General features: G+C 29.2%; 2 protein-coding genes across 2 annotated transcripts in view; both read right to left on the reverse strand.

Moving 5' to 3' along the window:
• Positions 1 to 2,063, reverse strand: part of LOC111026907 (rho guanine nucleotide exchange factor 17) — a 72,098-nt gene extending 70,035 nt beyond the window's left edge. The window contains exon 1 of the mRNA XM_022305086.1: positions 1,579 to 2,063. The gene's annotated coding sequence lies outside the window, so the exon portion shown is untranslated. The remainder of the gene's footprint in view (positions 1 to 1,578) is intronic.
• Positions 2,064 to 11,157: 9,094 nt separating this feature from the next.
• Positions 11,158 to 16,453, reverse strand: LOC111026932. The gene is made up of 6 exons (XM_022305127.1): positions 16,242 to 16,453; positions 14,822 to 14,942; positions 14,662 to 14,758; positions 12,328 to 12,515; positions 11,419 to 11,469; positions 11,158 to 11,329 (listed from the first exon to the last, which is right to left on the reverse strand). Exons 2-6 carry the CDS (start codon positions 14,906 to 14,908, stop codon positions 11,246 to 11,248), a joined length of 507 nt encoding a protein of 168 aa, XP_022160819.1. The 5' UTR covers positions 14,909 to 14,942; positions 16,242 to 16,453; the 3' UTR covers positions 11,158 to 11,245.
• Between the last annotated feature and the right edge of the window lie 9,317 nt (positions 16,454 to 25,770).

Raw genomic sequence — 25,770 nt, forward strand, 5'->3', positions numbered from 1 at the left:
TCCTATGAAAATCCAATAACGTAAAAGTTGTAAATTCAAACGCTCATGAAAAACTAACTTTACATTCCAGTTAACTTATTTTGTTGTTTGAAATAAAAAAATTGTAAGAAATCTTCAATTAAAATATCAATATTAACTATTATGAATAAAAAAACTTCTATGAATTCCTAACTGAAACATAGTATGACAATTTTCGATATTTTGACGAATCTTGTCAAAATATGAACTTTAAAAACATGTAAAAAAATTGTGCCTATATATTTTTAGTAATTTTTAACTTCCATTAGAGATACTTATAAGGAACTTAGTATCAAACATAGTATTCAAACATTTTTATTCAGTGAAAAAGTTTTTTTCGAGAATATTTTACAAAAATGTATCAAGGCTATTAATAGATCAAAAACCAAATTCAAAAATGTTACCATACATGGAAAATGTTAAAATAAATATTTGGTAAAAATTTAAGTTGTCTGCGGTCATTAGTTTTTAAATCACACGACAACAATTTAATCGATTTTATTAAAAATTGGTCTTGCTTAAAAATTGCAACATTTTTCCAGACGCTTCTAAAGTTATTGGGAATTTTCAATTTTTACCTCTCAAAATTATCAACTAGATTAATTTTTCTATCAGAAAAGACACTGATGTAGAAAATCGGAGCATTTTTACTATTCCAGATGTTAATGATTTCATTGTAAATAGGTAAGTACAACGATACATTTCATTCGCTATTCTCGGAATCTAAAATAATGTTAGAAAGTACTAAGTTGGTATTTGAATTTGTATTAACAATTATTTATTCTAAAAAAGAAGAATACTTTTTACTAATTATTTAAAGATATTTTACTTGTGCTATTGGTTGTGTATGGTTTAAAATGAAATAATAATGCATCATTGGATAGCAAGCAAATTTAAGTTTTTAGAAATATACATACATATATATATATACAATATTACAATCAAATTGCAACTGTCGAACTTTTAAAATGTAGCTAGATAATTTTTTCAATTTTCAATTATTTATTTAGCCCCATCCCTCCCCACAACACTGAAATCCTCGTTATGTCACGGTCTAATACATTTATACACTTTACAGGTAAATTTAAATCACATAAAAATATAATAGGTATAAAGAGAGGGCGCAATACATTTGTAAGTAGCATAATATGGTAACCCTCATTGGATAACTCCTAACCAAATTTGCAAACGTACGTTCGTTGTTACGGCATTATCTATACCGAAGATCTTGCAACACTTTCAAATCGATTGTTTGGGAGCATATTATTATGAAGGTGTACCTATTAGGTAAAGGGGACAAAAGAAATATCAGCGGAAAACGAATTCGGTGTTATTCTGCTGTTTCGCAAGAAAAACCAAGTATAATAATATAATAATATCATAAGGTCATGGAAAAAGCCAAAAAGCCGCAAAAACCTTAGTGTAAGCACTTGGGTACCACATAATCATATAATTATTATCACGCATGCCGTCGCGATGGAAACGGAAGCGCGCAGACGCTAAACGCGAGATAATATGAACGAAATCGACGAAAACGATTCGGTAAAAAAATAAACAAACCTGCGGTTTACTAGTATCTTGGCTGCGTTGCACCTACGGCGGCGCGTGGTCTTCGGCCCCTGATGAGAGACAGATGAGAAACGTATCGGGCACGAGTGTACGAGACACGCTGTACGCCAATAATATAAAATTGTTTTACACACGTATGTACTATTGTAAATCGAACAATACGTACAATAATATGATGTTGATAAGAACCGGACGAGACGTGCGATTTCGTGGGCGCGAAATAATATTCGAACGGTGGACTTACGCGGGCGCAGAGGGTTGTTTTCGAATTGTCCTCTCCGTTTGATTCGTCCGAAAAACTTGTTGCAAGGTATACGACACAGCGGTGTGTACACGGACGCGCGCGAACCGGCGCACTCGTCTAAGACGCGACTGTCGTAGTGCCGCGTACGTGTACGCGTGTGCCCGCAAAAAAGCGAGCGAGAGAGCTGCACACGTCCACGTAGAGCGGAGAGGAAAACACAAACTCCCGGTGTTGTTGTACGCACGCACGCACTGACGGCACTCGCCGTCCGGGGCCAAAGACGTCGTCGCCGTCGTCGTCGGTCGTGTTCTTGCCTCCACCGGTTACGATCCGGTACGATTCGTCGTCGCCGTATACCACCGCCGCCCCCGCCGCCGCGGACCCGTTTTTTTTCAGACGTTCTCAAACGCGTAGCACTGTAATATAACATTGTTCGGTCTTCGGTATACGTGATATCTTACCGGACGGCATGGTCGTCGTGTGCCTACACGTCATGTTTTGTACAATAATAATATCGTAGGTATGATGTGTCGGCCGCCGCGGAGGTGGGTCAGCAGGTTCATACAGCACCGCTGCACCGCGCGGTAGTCGGTTATTGGTGAGAAGACGATCGACGTTATAAAATCTCGGAATGGATTAACCACAGCAGTGGCGTACCCAGGATTTTTCAATGGGGGGGGGGATTGAACAGAGTTAATCAGAATTGTATATCCTTTACTTTATACATACTAGGTCCTTATTGCCATAACACCCCGAACCCGTAATAACCTCTACAAATAATTGATAATACGCAAAATGTTTCTTCAAAACCGTTTTCAGAAATATCATGGTTTGTATACTCTGCCCTTATAATTATATAAGACTTATACCATACCATGGCCAGTGAAGGCGGCAGAAGTCCCCTTAGCCAACCCCCCTCCCTTGAGTACGTCACCGAGTAACTTGGTAATATTTTTATAATAGGTTCCTATCTACTAACAGTAGCGAGTACCATAATTTTTTGTAGTAGACATGACTTTTTACTCTGCAGTATTATTCGAGTAACGAAAAAGAATTTCACCAATTTTATTAGTTGGTAACTACCGCAAATTATTGTAATAAATTATATCGTATTATTACTAGTTTTTGTTAAACAACGTGAAACAATGTATTCGATGCTGCTTAAAAATCATTTGATCTTGGCACTCAGTTTACTAGACGTTTCCAACAGCACTTTTCATTCAACAGTAGGCACAGTTGTTGGTCAGAGATCCTACTGGCGACTCGACACCACGGTCGTATCACAGATTATTTAATCTGTGGTCGTATCCCGTTTCGACGCCGTTTCATTTCGCCGCCGAATTAATCCCATTTTGCCGTGAACCCATTTCCCCGAATTCTCTGATTATTTTTATTTTAAAATATGATTTGTGATTTGTGATTTTTAAAGCGATAAAGTACAGATACTGTAAAATATTAATCATTTGAAACGATCTTAGTAATACAGATAGGCGAACAACTAACGATTTAGAAGGTTGGCATTATGCATTAAATAAAGCAGCAGGTCGAAATCATTCTAGTACCTATATTTGAATTTATCGTCATATTACGAAAAGAACAAGCAAAAATTGAGGATGACATGAAACTTCTCCAACGTGGAAAACAAGTTAAAAGAATTTATAATAAATACATTAAGCTCGAACAAAGAATTTGCTGTCTTAAGGAGGGAGTGACAAGCGATCCTCCACAGATAAAATGGATTGATTATTAGGACAACATTAGTTATTTAATTAAGCACAATGAATAATTTTAAGTAATTTAAAAAACTAAATTATTACTATGTAATTATCGATTCCATATAAATATTATTAATTAGTATGTAATTTGTAACTTAAAGGTTATATTAAGTTATTTAACAAATAAATAAAAAATAAATTCGGCGAAATGTAATGGCAATAAAATATATTCTCCGAAATGGTACGGCGGCGAATGAAACGGCGGCAAAACAGGAACTGACCAACACCACAAATGTTGAAGCGTATCTACGATCTACCTTTAATTTGTTCAACAATTGTCTCATTGGTTACAATCAACATTATCCAACACATATTTTGAGTAAAAAGGGTTTGTTGGAATAATTTTGAAGAGTTTTGCCGAATTCTCCGTACCTTTATTACGGAAATTAATACAAATGTTAGTACAATGCGCTTTGTTTTTTTTTTTTTTTTTGAACAAGTCGAAACAAGACGAATCAGTATGTGACATCAATAGATCATGATCGATAAATTGTTTACAATATCTATAAATTCTCTATGCGCCACGCAAAATCTGTACTGGTTGTCTGGTTAGATTTAGGTTTAGTATCTGGTAAGCAACTTGAATACACATAATTTTATAGTTCGGTAGGAACTGTTCGTACGTTTTGATTTGTTTCCTGCACACAATACACAATATACCTACGTGCCAAGTAGTAGCAACACGATCGAGATATTCCGGGACAGATAAACCAGACAAAAAATGGTGAATTAGTGGGTTTACTACTGCCTTACTTGGCAATGACAGTTGTCAGTTGTCACTAAAAGACTTTTGGATGAAACGACATTTCAGAATCAACATTTCGAGGATAGTTGCAGGGTTAAAAAAATGTTACTGTCTCACGAATAAAAATTGTTTGCTTCACTATCGGTGTCCAATGATAATAAAATGTATTGTCAACGTACGTGACTATACAATATAAAATTAATACCTGTAAACCTGTTCATACTTATTCCCCATATAGTTTTTCTTGTGGAATAAGCACTCACCCGATACGAGTATATATATAACTCAGTTAATTAACCCAATCGGTATAAAACTATTCGCCCAAACTATCCACACAGTGACAAATGACACATGGACAAACTGTCCATATTATGTAATTAAAACAAAATGACAAAAAAAATTTAAAGATAATACCTACCTTAAATATACACGGTTTTGTTGCTCCTGCCTTTCCATCTTATCGAGAGAGCTGAGAACAACTATAGCTATATCCAACTGTTTGATGACTTGACGACTAGAAACATAATCTTCCCTCACTCTTTACTTAGGAAGTATAGTTTTGTCATAATAACACGATCTGTCATCCGTGTCAACCGATAGAAAATCAAGCTGGAATAAGGGACGCATGTTATACTGGGTTCATTCGACCATAAACAGAGCTGATAAGCGCCGTTTTTTTCTGAAGTTTTATTATTTACGTGAAGAAAATATAACTTAAACTGAAAAAAGTCTTCCTCTGCGATTAATATTTTCCATTAAAAAAATAACTTGAATCCTTAATGGAATAATCATTATTAACTTCTATTTAAATATCCTATTTTGTCAAGATTTCAACGTCAGATTACTAAATGAAAATAAAATGGTCAATTTTCAATAATTTTTGTGTATCTGTTATAAACTAAAAACAACTTAAGACTAATAAGTAACTTTGTACCACTATTATTTAGATTTCCAAGATTTTTATAAAATTATTCTCGAAATTGTTAGTAAAAATATTTTGATAAAAGTTTCAATAGCCTGTGGTTATTTTTGAATGGCAACAAAATCAATTTCCGACATCACATGCGCATGTGTTGCTTCTGTCTTACACAAGTACGACATAGCAAATTTTCGTTCCTCATATTCAATAGTGTGTTGTTAGTTTTGATGTTAAAGTGAATTGACCTATTATACAATTTAAAGGTGAGATAATAACCTAAAGGCCCATGCAGGCTTTTATTAGTATTATTATTTTTTTAGGTGAGTTAAGACCGTTTTAAAATGATTATACTTTTATTGATGAACTTGAACAATCTCCTAAGGACTCATACTACACATCAATATGTAAATTAGCTGATTTATACCAAGACATCATTGCAGTTGAGTTAAAACAGTTTGCTTGCCAGTATCGAAATTGCAATATACCAAATGTATCCGAAAATGATTTTCATGATAATAAATCTAAGTCATTTAAAATTATACATATTGATGAAGATAAAGATATTGAAGTTAAATCCATCGAAAAAATTTAATGCAACAAATGTACTAAATGTCTATAGCATGCATTTGTTTTGCTCCAGGAGCTGACATACAAATCTAATTTATTTGTAATTTGTTCACACTATATACATTTGTGTTGCTATTATACCACCAACACAGACTCCCTGTGAAAGAATATTTTCGAAGCTGAAAATAATTAAAACTTAGCTTCGTCCTTCTTTTTACCAAGAACATCACAAACCGTTGATAATAGTGGCTATCAAAAAAGAAATTTTGATTGACTCAGACAAATTAATTGATACAGTTGCAAACTCATCTAGTGAGCTAAAAAATTACTGATATAAAGAAAATCAATTACACAATTTGAATTGCATTAAAATATATTAAGTTGTTCAATATTAAAAGGTATTATTTATATTATTTATATATTTTTTTTTAAATTATAAATAATTATTAAAACTATACGTAGTTACTAGTTAATTTAATTGTTTATTTTAAATAATGCGCTTTTAAAAAAATATAATATTTTACATTACTAATAAGTACTTTTTTATCATTTTATGAAATAACATTTTGAACTGAAGAAATGCATCCGGGGCCCTTTAAGTACCGAGACTGGAATCTATATTGTGTAATACCTACTTTAGACTTAAGGTATACTTAAACTATCATCGTTTTTGTAATATGAAAATTATATATATTTAGGAACTCACTATTCTATATATTTATATATATGTTACGGGCGAAGTGGAAAATTCGGACAATGTATACAATGACCGGGCATTGTATACATACAGTGACCGGGCATTGTATACAATGTCCGAAGTATATTGGGCAATGTAAATTGTGAAGTATATATACAAATAATCTGCATAATATATTATGTTTTTATTGCAAATTATTAATATTACATTATTATACATAATTAATAATCATCAATATAACATAATATAATATATTAATATTATTTTTTTACAATAAACTACTATACTATTTATACTAATTAATTAAAATTAAAATTAAATTAAATTAAATTATTTATTTTAATTAAATAAATAAATGTTTATTTAAGCACTGCACAATATAAACTGAGTGACATAGTAATATATAATATATTAATTATTTTTTTTTCTTATAAAGCATAAATAGTTATATGTTACGTCTATCCTTTGGTTAAACACTAATGACATTTTGTGAATGCACTATATATTCCAATAACGAAACCGATAAATATCTTATCGCATATAATTTTGGTACGTACAGTTTTACTTTAGTTGTAGTATACTGTCATTCAGTTTATATTGAGCAGTGCTTAAATAAATATTTATTAATTTAAATAAAATAAATAATTTAATTTTAATTTTAATTAATTAGTTTAAATAGTATAGTAATTTATTGTAAAAAAAATAAAAACAATATTAATATACATATAATATATTATGTTATATTGATGATTATTTAATTATGTATAATAATGTAATATAAATAATTTACAATAAAAACATAATATATTATGCAGATTATTTGTATAAATACTTCACAATTTACATTGCCCAATATCCCTCAGACATTGTAAACAATGCCCGGTCACTGTATGCAATGCCCGGGCATTGTATACATTGTCCGAATTTTCCACTTTGCCTGTAACATATATATACACATAACATATTCATACGTCATACCTATATACCCATATACATATTATATAACCTAATAATAACATTTTTTTAAACAAAGGATATTAGGTAATTTGTTTTCGTGAAATATTGTTGTTTGGGAATACAGCCTTTTGGGAAAATGGATTCGGGATTTTGGTTATCATGAAATGATCTTCCTGGAAAATTGTCATTCCGGAATATGGATTCGGGAAAAAGTACAGTAATTTGTTTGATGTAGAAACCACCCTCAATATTGAAGATTAAATCATTTTTTCAGCTATAAAAAGTGTCTCCGTGCTCAAAAAACACACCACTATCATAAAACCAATAAATTCAACAAACATAAATAAAAACATTTTAATATTATGAAACATATTCATAGCCCTCTGTATCATTTACAGAGCTCTTCGCTATTTCCTTTACACTACAAAATAATATCATAGTCGGCTTCGCGAAAAGTGGCGAATAACCTTGAATCAGAAAAGTACAACACACAAATTCACAAGACGCACGTACATTCTTGGAAAATTGCCTATATTGAACTCCTTAAAACGGTCGGTACCAAATTCATAAAAAAAATATTTATTTAAAAACAACATCATTTTATTTTTTCGTTGTACTTCGTCTCAATTTGGAAAACGATCGTTCATCGCTTCCCTTAGTATAATAGACACTAACCTCTACAACTTAAAAACAATCTCTGAACAGTATTGAAACCTAACCTTGACATACAACTTTCTAAAAATGAATGCTTTCAAAGCCAGGAATCAGATAATACCCCTCTGTACCTTTTTTTCCACGTATGGAAGTACTGCATAGTTCCCTCCTCAAGTCAACTAAGTCGCTCTGAATAAAGTGCAAACTTTTCCACTTACTTTGTATGTAAATATGTAATAAGAAATTTTAACCAGAATTTGTAAAATGGCAGTCCCACAAATTGTGATTTGTTCCTCTTAAGATCACTTAAGTTGTACACATTTATACTTTACAGATTAATAATTATTAGTATTACAATAAGACATGAGAATATATAATAATAATAAAGGCATACTTACCTATAAGGTTATATTGCCTACATGTCTTCAGCATCCCCTTATAAGAAAAGTGAACAACTTTTTAAGGGATGAAATATTAACGAAGAGTAACAATCATTGACCTATGCTAACGAAGCACAAATGATCTTCCTGGATTTTAACCAGAAATTTGATATGAGAAGTGCCTAGAACGCATGGACGACAAGGAGAGAAAAATACATAAATTTATAATTAATAATTTTATACACATTGTATGTGCTGCTTGCTGTAATGTTTTGGTCAATTATATTATTGTGGAGATCGAATATAATATTGTCCCATTAAATAATATATAATATTAGTAAATGGTTTTGACCTACTAGCTGGCGAGACTTGTGTCCCTTCGAGAATGAAAATTAACAAAATAGATTGCATACTTATTTGTAGGTGCCTAAGGCCTAACTGTTACCCGTTGTACTCCACGTTTGTGTTATTTATTTTTACAAATCACTGTGCCAATGGTATTTTTTATTGTTAAAAAATCACCGACTATTATAATAAAGTAATAAACAAAAAGAAACAATAATAACAATAATATGATAACTTTAACAAATTAACTAATATTATGTACATCAACATCAACAAAATAAATTAAATACAATTTGAAACCACAGATTAAAAAAGTAATAGGATATTGAACATATGTGATTACATTAACCATGGGTGTCCCTAGATATTTTTTAGGTGTAGCAAAGGTAATTTAAAATACATAACAGGTAGCCATAGTAGATAATATGTTTGAATAAATTAATAAATGTAAAAGATGTCTAGTTACTACTTTTCAAAAAAAAAATAAGAAAAAAACTGGTATTTAAGGACGATCAATTTTTTTTGGTCATCCCACAACTGATCTCTGATTATATTTTATTAATATAAAATAAAATATTTAAATACAAAATACTGTTCCACTTCCTATGCTATATAAGATATAACATACTTTTATGGTTAATTCAATTTAATTGTTTGCAAAAAAATGTAGGTATAAAATATAAATCCATACATTTATAATTATTATTCTTTTTTTCATTAAGAATCACAAAGGGACATCTATATAAATATAATCTATGCATTTGACTCCTGGATCCAACAGTTTGTCTCAATACCCACCAACTGAATCTACAGCAATATCAATAGTATTATTTGTATTGATAACATTGACTACTTTATCTGTGTTATAGTAAATTAATATAAATTATTATCTTAATTTTAATCAAAACTATATTTATAGAGTATTGCATATAAATCCAAATTACTTAGGTAAAATAAGTAAACACCTAAAACATTTTCAGTACCAGGTACACAAGCTAAGCAAGATGTTGGCAATTTGGCATAAGCTTTAGCTTACACCTTATACAAAATTTATATTTTTATTATAAAGTAATTACTTAGTGTTGGATTTAATTATTTAATAGATGATAATGGCAACATCTGAGGTCATCAATAGATTTGAAAATAACAAAAATTAAAAAGGTAGTTTTAAATGTGGGAAATATGTAAAATACTAAGAACTACACATAAAACTGCATATTTCTGAATATAATAGGTAATAGGTACAAATAAAATAAAATTTGTTAAGCAATATTTAAAAAGTATCAACAAATTATGTTTACAACTACACAACATGGCAGTCAGTATTCACTATTGTAATTTGTAAGTAGGTGGTCGTGGAGTAGATATTAATCAAATTAAGAAAATCTCTACACTTCTTATATTATAAAAATTCTATGATTTTTTCTATCTTGTATTAATATACATTTTAAAATTGTTTATTTAAATATAAAATAAAAATTTTTATTAATAAAACAAATTGTAAATTTCATCACATAGAAAAAATCAACCATCATTATGGGTATATCACAATAAATTATAAATCTGTATAGTATCGTTAGAAAATAATTTTTCATCTACACTGGTTGCAAGATGGAACTACAGAAGGTGGGTTATCCAGTTAGTTCCAGTAGCAAAATCACTACCAACCATCAACTATGTCAATATAAATATCTGTGCTTTCATTAATCATACTTTATTCATATTATCATAAATTAAACAACCCTATCTCTGTGTTCTATGATCCGTTAAAAAAAGAATGCAATAGCTAGTAACCAGTTTTTTTCTGTGATGTGCATGCTGTAGTGGTGTGTGGGAAATGCCCATTTGGAAAAATTATAGGAGTTTAATTATTTATCACTTGTAAGTTGTGATATAACACCCAAAATTTTTTTTAATAATAACAATTAAATAAATTATATATAAATAGTTTATTATCAAAAATACTAAAAATTTAAGTAAATTTATTTTTATGTAATAAAAAAATTATTAATATTAACTTAAAATATATAATATTAATTTTATATTTTTATTTAAGGCACAGTTTGAATAAAAAATAAATATGGACGGATTACAATATTGATCAAATTAGATGTATTTTACTAGGGGAATGGCAGTTATCAAATTTCATATAACATTTCTTAAAACAGTTATTTCCATATGAAATTAGATAACTGCCCTTGCCCCAAAAATTCTTATATATTAATGGCAGTCTTAACAAAATGGTGTTTAGGTAGCAAACAAAACTATCAATAAACTAGATTTGTGTAAAAAAAAAATAATATTTTTTTATAGTCATAATACAAAAATTTCCTTTATAAGAATGTTAATAAAATGTGCACGTACACCATGACCTATTAAAATATGAGGAGCTCAATATTTGGAGATTGCATTTCGTTGATCACTCTGTATTGGGTGTAAACACATAACCAGCAATAAAACTAAAAATAAAATACATTAGAATATTTAATGAACGGATTATTTTATGCAATTTATGTATTGGAATTTTATTTAGTTTTGGCAAACATACTTGCATAGCAGCCACGATCCAATAAATTACAGCAGCACATACTATGTGAATCTAAAAAAACAATATCAATTTTGACATATGTAATATAAATTGTAAAATTATTAAGAAGCATAATATTCATTTATTTAAATATGATTATTAATACTGCTACAATTAGGGCCATGGACTTAAATAAAATACATGTTTTTTTTATGTAATGTAGACATTTTATAAAATACTGTGCAATTATTTTATAAAAGCACACATTATACCTATCAAAAACTATAAACGTTAATACAAATATTTTACTATTTTTTATATGTATTGTTGTAAGTTTTTACTTTATTTAATGACAACATACATTTTTAATTCCTTATTCCAAAGCAGAATATTTTTTGGAGTACTTAGATACATAAAAAAAATTGTTGAGGTGTATGTAGTTATTGCAATAGTACTTTAATTTTTGATAAACAGAGTGAGATCAATCAGCATAACCAAACAGGAGTACTAGCAAAATGTTGTTCCACTACTTTGCTTATCTAAACTTTAATTAAATGCTTAACTAATTAACTACTCATCTGAATGTTGATTTTTATATATTCCAAATACTCCTAACCTACCTCCAAAATTAAATTTAAATTGTTAATTGTTATAATTTTTATTTTTATTTCTAAACAAATTTAAAAATTAAAAATAAAGATAAATTTGGTTTATCACTTTACTAATGATATAGTTGGAAACAAACTAGATAGTAAATGATTTTAAAATTTTATCTCCACCTAATATCATGATTTTATGTATATAAGCAATAGCAGTGCCTCTTCAAAAATCAATATGCTTGAAATTCAACAGTATTGTGTCAAAAAAAAACATATAATTATTAATCAAGAAAAACAATGTTAAAAGAATAATATTATAAAAATTACTTACATAAATATAGTATCCATAAAGCAGCCAAATAGACCAAACCAGCAAAAAAATTACAACAAATCCCATACCAATAAACCATGGTAATAGAAATCCTCGGAGATTGTTGTTCAAACCCTTCAGCAATAATAGAGATGAACCCACCATATAGGCGAAAAATATCAAAGTGTACACCACATAATAGTTAAGTTCTAAACAAAAAGTAAAATAATTAATTATGTAATAGATTCAAGATTCTAAAACTCAAGAAAAGGAACCTAGTATGGGAAAATATACAGGGTCCGTCAGAACAAACGCATGTTTTTCGAAATAATACTACGCTAAAAGTAATTTCTGTAAAATAATTTTTATTTCATCAAAAAATGTAGAAACATATGCAATTTTTTTTTACTGTAACAAAATTTAGGTTTTAAAAATAATGTCAGTCATATGGCGTCCTTGAGCCGCAATGCAGGAATGCAGGAATGCAGGCGCTCCCCAAACGAGTCCATCGCGTCGGTCAACATCTGTCTCGGAACTTCACCCACAACTCGTGTGATCTCGTCCTTCAATTCATCTAGGGTTTGTGGCTTGTATTGATAGACTTTTGATTTTAAGTGACCCCACAAAAAAAAATCACACAATGACAAGTCAGGGGAGCGAGGGGGCCACGGAACGTCACCAAAGCGTGAAATGAGACGTCCAGGGAATTTTTGACAAAGAACCTCCATTGAGGCACGAGCTGTGTGTGATGTTGCCCCGTCTTATTGAAACCACACTTTTCTTATACTGACACGTCATCGTTGAAGCTCAGGAAAAAAAATTGGGTCAGCATTTCGATGTCTCTTTGGTGACATTCTGTGGCCCCCTCGCTCCCCTGACTTGTCATTGTGTGATTTTTTTTGTGGGGTCACTTAAAATCAAAAGTCTATCAATACAAGCCACAAACCCTAGATGAATTGAAGGACGAGATCACACGAGTTGTGGGTGAAGTTCCGAGACAGATGTTGACCGACGCGATGGACTCGTTTGGGGAGCGCCTGCATTCCTGCATTCCTGCATTGCGGCTCAAGGACGCCATATGACTGACATTATTTTTAAAACCTAAATTTTGTTACAGTAAAAAAAAATTGCATATGTTTCTACATTTTTTGATGAAATAAAAATTATTTTACAGAAATTACTTTTAGCGTAGTATTATTTCGAAAAACATGCGTTTGTTCTGACGGACTTTGTACAATAAACATCCTCCCAACACCCCATAGCACAACCAAGAGAAAACCTCAGTACAATCAGAGCTGTTATTCCACAAGAATCAAGTTCATTGATGTATTATGCAACAAGTTCCTTAGTTTATATACCAAATTTACTAGACATAATACATAACTAAACATAACAACTAGATTATAAATTAGGTAGAGGGTACTATGTATTTGAAGATTTTTTTATACTAACTAAATTATAATGTAATAAATTATTTTGGATGTATGTAAATTGTGACAAAATTAATCTATTCCAAATGGTCTAAGTTAACTGCGACCAAACTAAAGATATATATAATAAAAATTGTGATACAATCGATGAGATACATAGTACAAACTACAACAAAATGTAAAGTGATGAAAGTGACTAAGTAAAATGCACTTATTATTATTATAAGTCTTGCAGTAGGTATGTGTGGTAGAACATAAAAAATGGGAATTGGAGCTAAAAATTACAGTACAAAATAAATGATTGTTGCTCTAAAATATGTTGAAGTTTATGGATACTTACATGAAACTATAAACATTGGATGTGTAAATAAGGTTCTATAAGACAGCAAACAAAAATTAAGACATAAGTTTATTAATATGAGCAGCCTAAGCAGTTAAGTGTAAAATTAAAATCAAGATATGAATGTATTCAAGCAGTATACTTCAGACAAAAAAAAAATAGGAAAAATAATTAAAATATAAATATTTGAGCATTTTAAATATACGCCTTATTTATACGTCAACAATATATTATTATAACTAAAAAACATTGATAATTTGAAAATGTTTAATACATTAAGTATTTGAAACTTGATATATGATTTATCTTATCAATTTTTTAGCTATTGCAGTAAATAGTATATGTTTTTAGTTTAGTCACACTGCCACATGAACCATTTGGAAAAAGATTAATTTTGTCGCAGTTAACCATCTCTTTAGAATGTATACACAAAGCATATTCTTGACTATCGTAACTCTTAGAGACAAAACATTCAGTAAAAAAATCCATGGACTTTTAAAAACATAAAGTAAAATATTGAAAATTACATTAGTTTACATTAGATACCTGATACTATTACCTACAGTATTCGTTTAGATTACTTACCACGTAAATTAGCTTCAAAAAATGGATTATACATTTGTGTTGATTCGCCTCCATTTTGCATATGAACAAGAAGTGCCATCAAAAAAATTGATATTGCCTAAAAATAATAAAATGAATATTAATATACTGGAAAAATACAATAATAAATGTATAAACTTACAATTGTATATGCTGCTACAAATTTACAACCAGTTTTCACGTCCGGATACACAACAATAGGTGTCCAAAATGTTTTTAAAAGGGTCATTGTTTTTTTTTTTTTTGTTAACAATCACAATAATCTAAAAAAAAAACATTAATTAATTTTAATACAATTATTTGAAGCAGCAATCGCTAGTTAGGATCCTAATGTAATTTCAATAATATATTGAAAACAATAATTTCACTTTCTGGCTTTCTACTGAAACACACTTATAGAACTAAAAGGTAACTACTACAGGTTACCTATTTGATCAATTAAAATTATGTAACTTATGTAACAATTTCATACAATTAACTGGAAGTATATTACAAAGTAATAGCAGTCTTACAATAATTATAAAATATATCATGTGAATAATTGAAAACTTATAAACATTTACAAATATATGGACCAAAATTTAAGGTTTTGACTTTAGTTAAAACAAGTAGGCAAAATTGTTTGGAAGCAAAAAAAGCTATTTATCGTCATTAATTTTAATAATACAAATAACTGCAACAATACAATTACAATTTGAATGGATAAGTAGGCATAATATAATATATTTATTGTGTAAATTAATAACTACATATCCTAATAGAAGCAAATTTTAAATGTATTACATGAGATATAATAGTATAAACATATCTTGAAAATAAAAGATATCATAATCAATATCCATAAGATTGTTCAGTAAAATCACAGTATCAAAGTGAATCATTTTCAATAACACTCAAAAAATAAATGCTAATTACATTTTAGACAAGGGTGAAAACTTTGTAACTGATGGGTTAGCATTGAACATACAACTTATACCAAACAAAGTATGACCAATGCGTTTTGAAGTGTGCACTAAGACAAAAGTAAAAAAGTAAAAAGTGAAAAAACCAACACTGGCCAGCAACTAGTGCATATCTGCCAAAAGTACAGCTATACAGTCTAAACCTGTCGTTTGATGCCCCCCCCCCCCAGAATTAAAACGATAGTGAATTTGGGAATTAAAATGCATGGGTGCAGAAAGAAAAAGATGTTTATCACAGCAGAATTTCCTTACCGCCGTTAAGAGGACGCCACACCCGCATATGTTGTCATCGTCTTACAAACATACAACATAGCAAAAGCGGTTTTGCGTGAAATAGAACTACTCAAGCTGTAGACAAAGCTGAAGAACCAATTTTTCACACTATAAACAAGAGAACATTTACTGTGCAACACCGTTTTATTTTTTCGATATCACAAATACAAGAAAAGTTTTTAGTGTTTAAAAATGCATTATTTCAAACCTGAATGCGGGTGTGGCGTCTTCTTAATTATTAATAATAAATACCGAACAATGGGATTTAGGGCGTGTTGCAGTAGCTGGAGGTAGGTATTCTACGCTTAAATGAAAAACTTTGCTTACGAGTTACGAAGTCCGTCGAACGCTTCTTCTTTCGTGTTCAAAGTCAATAGTTATTGCGTTTGGAAGTCAACGGTTTGGGTTAACGATCAGTGTCCCCAATGGCCACCAAGTTTGGAGTCTTGAATCTCGGGAGTCTCGGAAAAGTGAAGAACGGAATTTGTCACTCGTCGGAGCGTTACGACGTTATCACTTATTACCAGATACTATCTTAAATCGTGCAGGTTAATCAAAAAAGCAATATTTTTGTTGTCTAGTGTTTATCCTCGATAACGGCCAGCGAGAAGTACAACTGGCGCGCTCAAGCGGAAATTGATGTAGTTAAACGATTTACCAATGTGTACGAGAGGTTATTCCGAATTTCGAAATGATGTATTAATTATAAAAGCCATAGTCCTTAGACCTCTGACCATATACTAATTACTAAAGTCTAACGTAGTAAGTAGTCAGTAAGTAGGAACTAGGAAGTATGCCAAGTATAAGCTCTATGATTAAAGTGCATACCTAACGTACAAATATAGGTACTTATTTTAAATATCCATGTAAATTATAGTAAAACTACTATTAATGGAATATTGGCATGTAAAATTGTAAACCAAGTTTTTTACTATACAGTGTGAACTGAGCAATAAGAAACATTTTATGCAGTGAACAAGAAAAAATGATTAAAACAGCATCTACTTAAAACCAATTATTATTACCTACTATTTGTATATATATTTTACAATTTCACTCCAGTTCCATGGCAACAAGATGAGTAGGACCAAATACAGAACTATGATATAATATTGTAAATAATAAATTCCAAAATATCATCAGATTATAATTTTAAACAATAATATTTGTAATACTGTAATACATTACTGCATTAGGGACACTAATGAACCTATAATATATGATGTTTCTTTATACTTAATAAGTTATAATAAACTAAGTTAAAAATAATACATCATAACAATTTGAAAACCAAATTTTTATGAATTTTCAACAACAAAATAACTTGCAATTTTTCGCAATTTCGGAAATATTTGAACTTTAAAGCCTCATAAAAGAAATTATGGTTATGTATTTTTATAAGACCAGCTTATGTGAAAACCAAGAAACCACTCTCAAAGTTTAAGATTTATAAACATTATTTTGACTAGTAAACGTACACACGGACACAAGAAAAAAATTAATAATTAAATTAACCACACACATAATAATAAATTGTAAAATCAATACATTCATAATAATTTCAATAATTGATATAGACAAAATATACAAGAAAGGATAACATATTTATTTATATTATTTTGATATTAAAACGGATTTAATAGTGTATTCTATATATATCTATCAATTTTTGGTCCTTAAATTGAAGATGTTCAAATCCTGGTTTTATCAAACCGAACACTTCTATCCAAGCTTTTCGTTTTTCAATTCATTTTTAAGATTATAAATAAATTATATCATACGTCTATAAGTAATTATTTAATGTTGATTGGTATAAAAAAACGTATATGGCTATATTACAGTAATACATGGCCACAGGGGCCCCAAATTATGTCGGGGCCCTAGGCTACAGCGCTCCCCATAGGTACTCTCGTTTCTATTAATTATTATTTAATAACCAATTAATAATATACCTATATGTAAATTTATTATACAGTTATTTTCGTTTTTCTGACCGTTCGGTTCTATTGTAATAACCAACTTTACAAAAATATTTTAATTCTAATGAGTCGTAAATTTAAATTAGTGAATTTTAAAATGCATTGTTATTCAAAATACATTTACAAAATAAATAAAAATGTGTTCAACAATTATTATTGTCTTCTATGGTTCTTAGGAAATTACAGTACACGTTTTCATCTTACTTCTTAGACCATTAAGCAGTGGTTAATTCTACCATTGTCTATAATACTTCGTAATGTCCAATTTTGATTTATGATGTATATATGAATTTTTTGACAAAATATCTAGGTTATATAGTTCAATTTTCAATTTTAAAGAACCTTAGAAATAATATATTATTCTTAAAATTCTGTGAAATAATTGCATTACATTTTTATTTATTTTGACAAATTCTGGATTTTAAAAAGAAAAGTGATTCCTAAAAAACCTAGTCTAAAAACGGAATATTTTCAGCCATTTTTTCGAGACACCAATCGAACTTCTGGAAGTATATTTAATTTATTATAGTTTATGTAGTCTGCATAATCATGCAAGCAAAAATATTTAAACAAAAATTTACACTACAATTTCTATTATAAACACTAAGCATCTAATGTTTTTTTTCTAATTGGAAAAAAATTGAATGTAAGTACATCAGTGCAAGAATCAGGAAAATTTAAGAAGAGGTACTCTGTGTTAACTTATACAAAATTAGTGTCCTTGTCTCTTTTGATACCTCGTTGCAACGAAAAAAATAGTAAAGATACTCTAAATGTTTTAAAAACAGTTGAAGTACTCAGTCCCCCCGCTTCGGCCCACCAATTTGAGCACTGATAGTGCATCGAACATCATTGTTGTAAACCCCTGTCTGTATGTTATACGCAGTATAAGATATAGTAATAGTATAATAAGTATAGTGTATACGCATATTAATACGTGAACAGGCAGAGGCACACGGTCTTAGGGAATTCGCTGTGTGGACAGTTTTGAGCCCGAGCGAGCGCCTACCGTGTCTCGCTGTCTGTGTAATATTGTGTAGTACTGGCAGACCATCGGCAGAGCCTCTGTTATTTTCTTAAGTCTAATAATTATTATGTGCAACTAAATTTCTTTTAAAATTAATTATATTAATTAAGTATTAGTGATAACTAAAACACATCGTATTTATTAGTTATTACTAACGAACAAACTCGGTTGTGGAGACGTCCATAACATCATATTATATAGAAAGAATCGAGTAGTTATGGTTATATGCTTGGCTATACTTATAAAAATAAAATTGAAACTGAAAAAAATTGTAGTATTTATTATTTTAGATAAGAGTTTAGAATATAAAGTGATAATTTATTCAAAATCTACTTTGCCTTCTATCTTAATTTCTGGTTCAATTGTCAATAATGCAACAAGTGCCTTGGTGCAAAGTTGACAATAAATATTTTTTGTAATAATTAACATTATTTTCTAACTAATTGGTGAAAACAATAAACATTATTGAGCAGTAATAATTGCTTTTAACAGAAAGTCATAATACAATAGTTAAAATACATGATATAAATATATATTTTTTTTTTGATACAATTAATACATAATAAAATCTCAATATAAATTTACCTCCTAAATGGACTAAAAAAATTGGCACCCCAGGCCACAGAGTACACTGCCCCCTAAAATACATGCCTGTATATGGGGGATTAAGGATGTATGCGAGAAGGTGGAAAATGGGGATAATTTAAAGAATCAAACTTTAAGATTTCACTGATTCAAGGAGCAAAGCAGACACAATAACTAAAAAATAATTACAGTAATCATTAATCAATTAATCAATAATCAAAAACTTCTTAATTTTGAGCCAAACAATAAACCTAGATCATTAAAATTAGTTATTAAATCAAAATCTAATCCAGAAATTGAATAATTATCATTAATTCTATTGTTTTTATTAAAGCTTACAAATATACACATAATAATATGATAGTATATGACTTATCGGTGTTTAGCAAAATTAAACAATTATTAGTGGACGAATAGAACCATATACTTAATGTTTAATCCCGGACGAAAAGTTTAGGGACAAAAAGTTCATTTGAATTAAGTTGGACAACAAAAATAATGGATACATTTTGTATTGTTGGACAGAAAGATCAAGCATATTTTTATTGTAAGACTAAAAGTCCGAAAATACAAAATATTGTATTACATTTTCATCTATAATTATATTATTATAGCTGTAGTGATCGATGTTTCTTTTTTTTAAATTTGAATTTAGAACTATTATGTTTGAAAACCTAACTTTTTTAAAGTTAACAAACAACATAGTAATGTAATAGAGGTCTTACAGTTTAAAATAAATGTATGTCTTAAAATTAATTGCTGTAAGTACTTAATCATTGACGGAATCCAACAAAATGTCATTGATATAATTAATTATTAGAATATTAAAATTAATTACATTTTTTAAATTAATATTAATTATATATAATGTATAGTTATAGCATATACCTATATAATAAATTATATAATTATAAATAAAAATGTTTATATTTTCGGACTTTTTGACCGATTACCCTTTAGGTTAATGACACCATATTGAAGAATTATTTTTGCGCAAATTATGGGCAATTAGTTGTATCTGAACCGTTATCTTCAATCTTCATTGTTGGGTAATATTAGTACATCGGATATTAGTTTGTAGAACGTACAAAAATAGACGAAATATATTATTTATTATATATTATTGTATATTTTTTAACATCAAGACATTTTTTCATCATTCTTAAAAAAATATATTAATACCTAAACATTAGTCGCATACCCTACAACTTACGATATTAGAGTAGCATAATATATATAAATAATAAATATAAAATTAATGTTGTTCTTTGATCTATCTTCTATCGTACACATATATAAATTAACTATCAAAGATAATATAAGAATTATATGATAAATACTTATATTATCTATGTTCACTATAAACTAGAAGAGAGACGATAAGATTATTCTCGTACTGTGTATATACGCTGATTATTCTTTGTGCTTATTTCACACAATCACAAATGTGTGCATCAAATCGCACCCAAAAGTCAATACACTCGTTAATATCAAAATAGATTTTTAGCATTTTGGCAATTATGAAAATAATAATCTTAACACTTGATGTTTTTTCTGATGATTTATTTTAGTATACTTATAGAGTAAAAATATATTAACATATCAGCAGTGGCGGCAATAAGGGTGAGCAAAAGTGGACACGGACCAATGTCAATAAAATTGTATTCTTTGTGTCGAAGAACTTGAAAATGTATACTACAAAGGCTCCTCACACATTGTTACAATATCTGCTTAAAAATATTAAAAATAAGTAGACAAGACTTTTTTATAGGCATTTAAAGTTACAACTTTGGCAGAATGTATCAAATTGAAAATTTACAAATTATTTTAAAGTTAACAATTTATAAAATGTTCAATATTTATATGGATTGACAATTTAAAACAAGATTCTATACACTTACGGCGTTACTCACTTACCAAATTTTTAAATATTGTATTTCTTTTGTTTAATTAAAAAAGGGATTTCTTACACTTTGAGTTTGTTATATATTTTGATTGGTGTAATAAAATATAATATTTACTTCTACTCAAAATATTCTAAGTTATGTAACAATAATTAATAGTTATCTTAATATTGGGTGTAATTCTGATTGTAATCACATGTTCATACACTTCGAGTAAAAATGTTGACCTTGACCTGGCCTAGTGCAAAAGTTCTGGCGCTGCCTGCCATTGGATATCAGTTCAAATGTATGAACTAATATAGATGACTATTTTTGGGCGACTTAATACGTACATTAATAGTATTAATTATAGTGGTAAGTGAAAAAAAAACATCCCCTGAAAAAAAGTATCCGTTAATCATATAAATTATAAATCATAATTGTACATAATATGTTAATTATTAACACTATTTATAAAAATATTCTATTTTTTATTAATTATAATATTTATATGTTATACCGGCATGATTTAAAAATTACAAAAATTACACATCACCTACAAATTTACAAACATTTAAAAATTATCCATACATCTATTAGATAAGGTAAAAATATTATTTGTATTATGTTTATTTCTTAAATTACCCTGTTTGTATGTATAAACAATACCCGTTATTAAAACTTACCCATTACATATCTACAGGGTAATTCACCAATCATGCACGTCATTTTTGGAATTTTTAAATATACTCAAAGACTAGGAATATTTTCAAATTCTTGAAGTTTTTTTGTACTACTTAAGAAAGTGTGTTATGGTGATACAAAATTACAAACTTCAATTTTCAAAATCCTTTTCGAACCCCCTTTTTAACTGTAAATTAATCAGTGTTTAAACATTTTGATGCACCACATTAAAAATTCGAATGAGTAGTTTCTTAGTTATTAAAATATTTTTGTTGTTTTTCGTTATAAGTGGTGTGTTCCATTGTGATTGCTCCATTGTGATTGCCAAAATCTGTAGGACATAAGCGCCAATCTAATATTGTATACCTGCTATACCCAACATATGATATAAGCGCCGAAGGAACAAAAATGACCTATCATTTGCGCCAAAATTAATATTTTATATAAGTATTAAGTGGGTAGTTATTTAAAAATTTCTATATCTTATAAAAATTATATTATATTAATATTATTATGTTGATTGTAAATTATAATATAGGTAGGTACATGCACATCAATATTTAATACATTTAATAAATTGGTTGATTTTTTAATCCCACTTTTCAATAATTTATTTATTCATTATTTTTCTAATCAATAGTTCTAAATTTAATATCTGTTATTTCTGGCGCTTTTGTACGATACGACTTTTTTTCTTATCTTATTTTGGAGCTTATGTCTTCCACCGAGATTAACCGTACCAGCCTAAATTGTTTAAAAACTCTAAACGTATAATCTTCATCGACAAATTTATCATCCGATTACAATATGCCATAAAATAGCTATATTGCCCGGGAGCAATGACCTTTAATTTTGATATCAGGAATGGAGATATCTATGCCGATAGTTAAAACACACTTTGTAATAGCGTACATTCACCAAGTATTTTTACTCGAAGATTATACGTATGTGCAGGTGTCATTAGATATGTGAAACCGATTATTTTTAATTCCTTTTAATAGTGCCTCTTTTACCGAGAGCCGATAGGAAACAACGAGTGAAAAATAGTCTTTAGGTCTATTGAACACGTGAGGTTTTTTGCCGTAGAGGTGCCGGAAATACGGCGTAGTTATAATATAGTTATAATTGGATATAATTTTTTGTGTTGAATGATATTTTGTCACTAGGCTATAATAAAGGATGTAAAGCTATTCTATTTAAATATGAAATTGAGTAACAACTATTTGCTATACTATACAGGATGATTCACCTCTCCTGCTCTGCTGCTCGTCCCCCTCTCCATTTATTCAAATTTCGATTTTTGGAATTTTTAAAGTTATCCAAAGACCATATTTTTCAAATTCTTGAAATATTTTGTATACTTGGAGTGCATAGAACAAACTTCGGGATTTCAAATAGAAACCATATTTTTTATTGTAAATTAGTTGTTGTTTTAAATTTTGAAATCCCGATCAAAAATTCAAACGAGTGGTTTTTCGGGTTTTAAAATATTTATATCAAGGATAATAGTCCTTAAAAATGGTTTTACAAAAATATAAAATAAATTTAATATTGGATCTAGTATTTATTATATTAAGAACCTCTGATGTAGAGGTTTTCAACTCACAGCCCGTCTTATCTTTATTTGAGGCCTACGGACAGATTGTAATCGTAGCAGGTATTTATTAGTATATTTTCATAATTTAATACAACATGTTTTAATTAAGAATGCGATATACGAGATTTTTAAAATATATTATAATATAATATAGGTGGCCTCAGGAATAATATTATATTACAGGCTTAATTTTTTTTTAATTATTATAGAATAAAAAAAATATTAGAAGCATGGTTAATATGATTATTTCCAGATAAACGGAAGTATACGTATACAGTTCAAAGTCTTACCAAAAATAACAACATAAATCTGTTATTTGAAATGTTTTTATCGAAGTATAAAATAATATTAATTGGCTTTTCAAATAACCTACCCAATATTAATCGGGATATTTCTTCTTACATTGTGAATCCAAGCTATTCATATTTACGAAAACAAGTGTATAACAAATGTACTAATTTACTTCATGTCTTCATGGATACATTAAAATATATAATATTAAAATATTATTCAGGATAGTTGTACATCGTTTCATCCTACTACAGTTCTTAATTAATTATAATTACTTGGTATAAAACTTTAATCGCGAGAGTATGGTGCAAACCCGGTGCATTTACGTATGAAGTTATTTAATTAAAATAATAATAAAATATGCACATATTCAACACTCATCGACAGATTAAAAAAAAAATGTATATACATTATAGGTAATTCAATAGTAGTTACATTCAATACGCGTTTAGGTATTATGGTACTAAGTACTAACACAAAACGTAAAGAGTCAAGAATAGGCAAAACATGAATTAAAAACCACTGGAAAACGAATTAACCATCTACTGAGGAATACCCAAATTTGGATGACTTTTATGCCGATCCCCGGGCCACAATTCAATATTATTATAATATTGAATAGCGCATTTCGAGAACTGCTGCGGCGAACGAAACTCGGGCTGTAGGCTGTTAAATTGCAGAGACACACCGTTGTACTGTTTGTACACTGTACCTATAAAATATTTTAAGTGTGTTGATTTTGAGAAAAAAATTAATAGGTCGAAATACTTATTACTATTACTAAAGTAATAATTTCTATTTAACAACGTTTTGTGGAGCTACGATTTTTCGTTATTGAGGATAATGCCACAGTATACCTATATTGCACATACGACCTACCCGAAGGAATGCATTTGTATCTTCAAACGGGAGATTGTAAATTCCGCCCGAAATGAACAGGTAAAAACAAGGTCTATGGTAAATTCCGCCCAGAAAAATAGCCAAGTAAAAAAGGTACATGTAAATTCTGCCCGAAAAAATATACAGGTACAAAAATAGTTCTGTCCGGAAAAATAAATATTTTTAAACTAAGCGTTTCGCGACCGTACTTTTCGTGACGCGGAGCGTGTTGTAACTTATAGTATTGGGAAGTCACAAAATGTTCGAACATGAACAAAAAATAAATAGTATGGAAGTGATATTTTGACTCGTATTTATTATTATAATTATCACTATTTTAACAATTTTTAACAATTTTATATGCTATACTCTATACAATATACACGACTTATAATAATATGTGCTAATTATTGATTATGATTTAATTTAACTATAATATTATGATTGTTATATTTACTTTTATAATTATTAGTATTCTTACGATTATACATGATTTATGTTGTAATTATTGACTTAATATGTGAAATATATATTTATTTAAATACCCACTTCTAAATTATAATGTTTAATCTATGTTATGTCAGTAATAATATGATTAATAAGACACATTCAGAAATTTGTTTATTAACAGTAATACATTTTTTCGGGCGGAATTTACACGCACCCCTTCAAACAGGCAGAACAAATTGCAATCGCTACAGTACCACACCTTCCGGGAATTATCGCTCAGGGCATAGCAAGTGGAATTGGGATATGTTAGCCAGCGATTCCACCTCCCACTGGCTAACATCTGACCTTTTATGTATTTTACAATGAACACTATGTATCTCGTCTTCCACTCACCTGCTCTCTACTCCTCCCACAATGCCACCAATTCTACCAACTCCTTCTCTTCCCTAGCACACACGTCCAAAAGTGTTTGGTGTTTCAT

This window comes from Myzus persicae, unplaced genomic scaffold (genome assembly GCF_001856785.1).
Source record: "Myzus persicae strain clone G006 unplaced genomic scaffold, MPER_G0061.0, whole genome shotgun sequence".
NCBI classification, from domain to species: Eukaryota; Metazoa; Arthropoda; class Insecta; order Hemiptera; family Aphididae; genus Myzus; species Myzus persicae.

Excerpts from the sequence above, each read along its gene's own strand:
- LOC111026932 (XM_022305127.1), bottom strand. The coding sequence starts at position 14,908 with ATGACCCTTTTAAAAACATTTTGGACACCTATTGTTGTGTATCCGGAC. Across the intron at positions 12,516-14,661 it reads TTTTGAAGCTAATTTACGTG|AACTTAACTATTATGTGGTG; the intron begins GTAAGTAATCTA and ends CTTTTTGTTTAG. Across the intron at positions 11,330-11,418 it reads GGATCGTGGCTGCTATGCAA|TTTTATTGCTGGTTATGTGT; the intron begins GTATGTTTGCCA and ends TTTTATTTTTAG.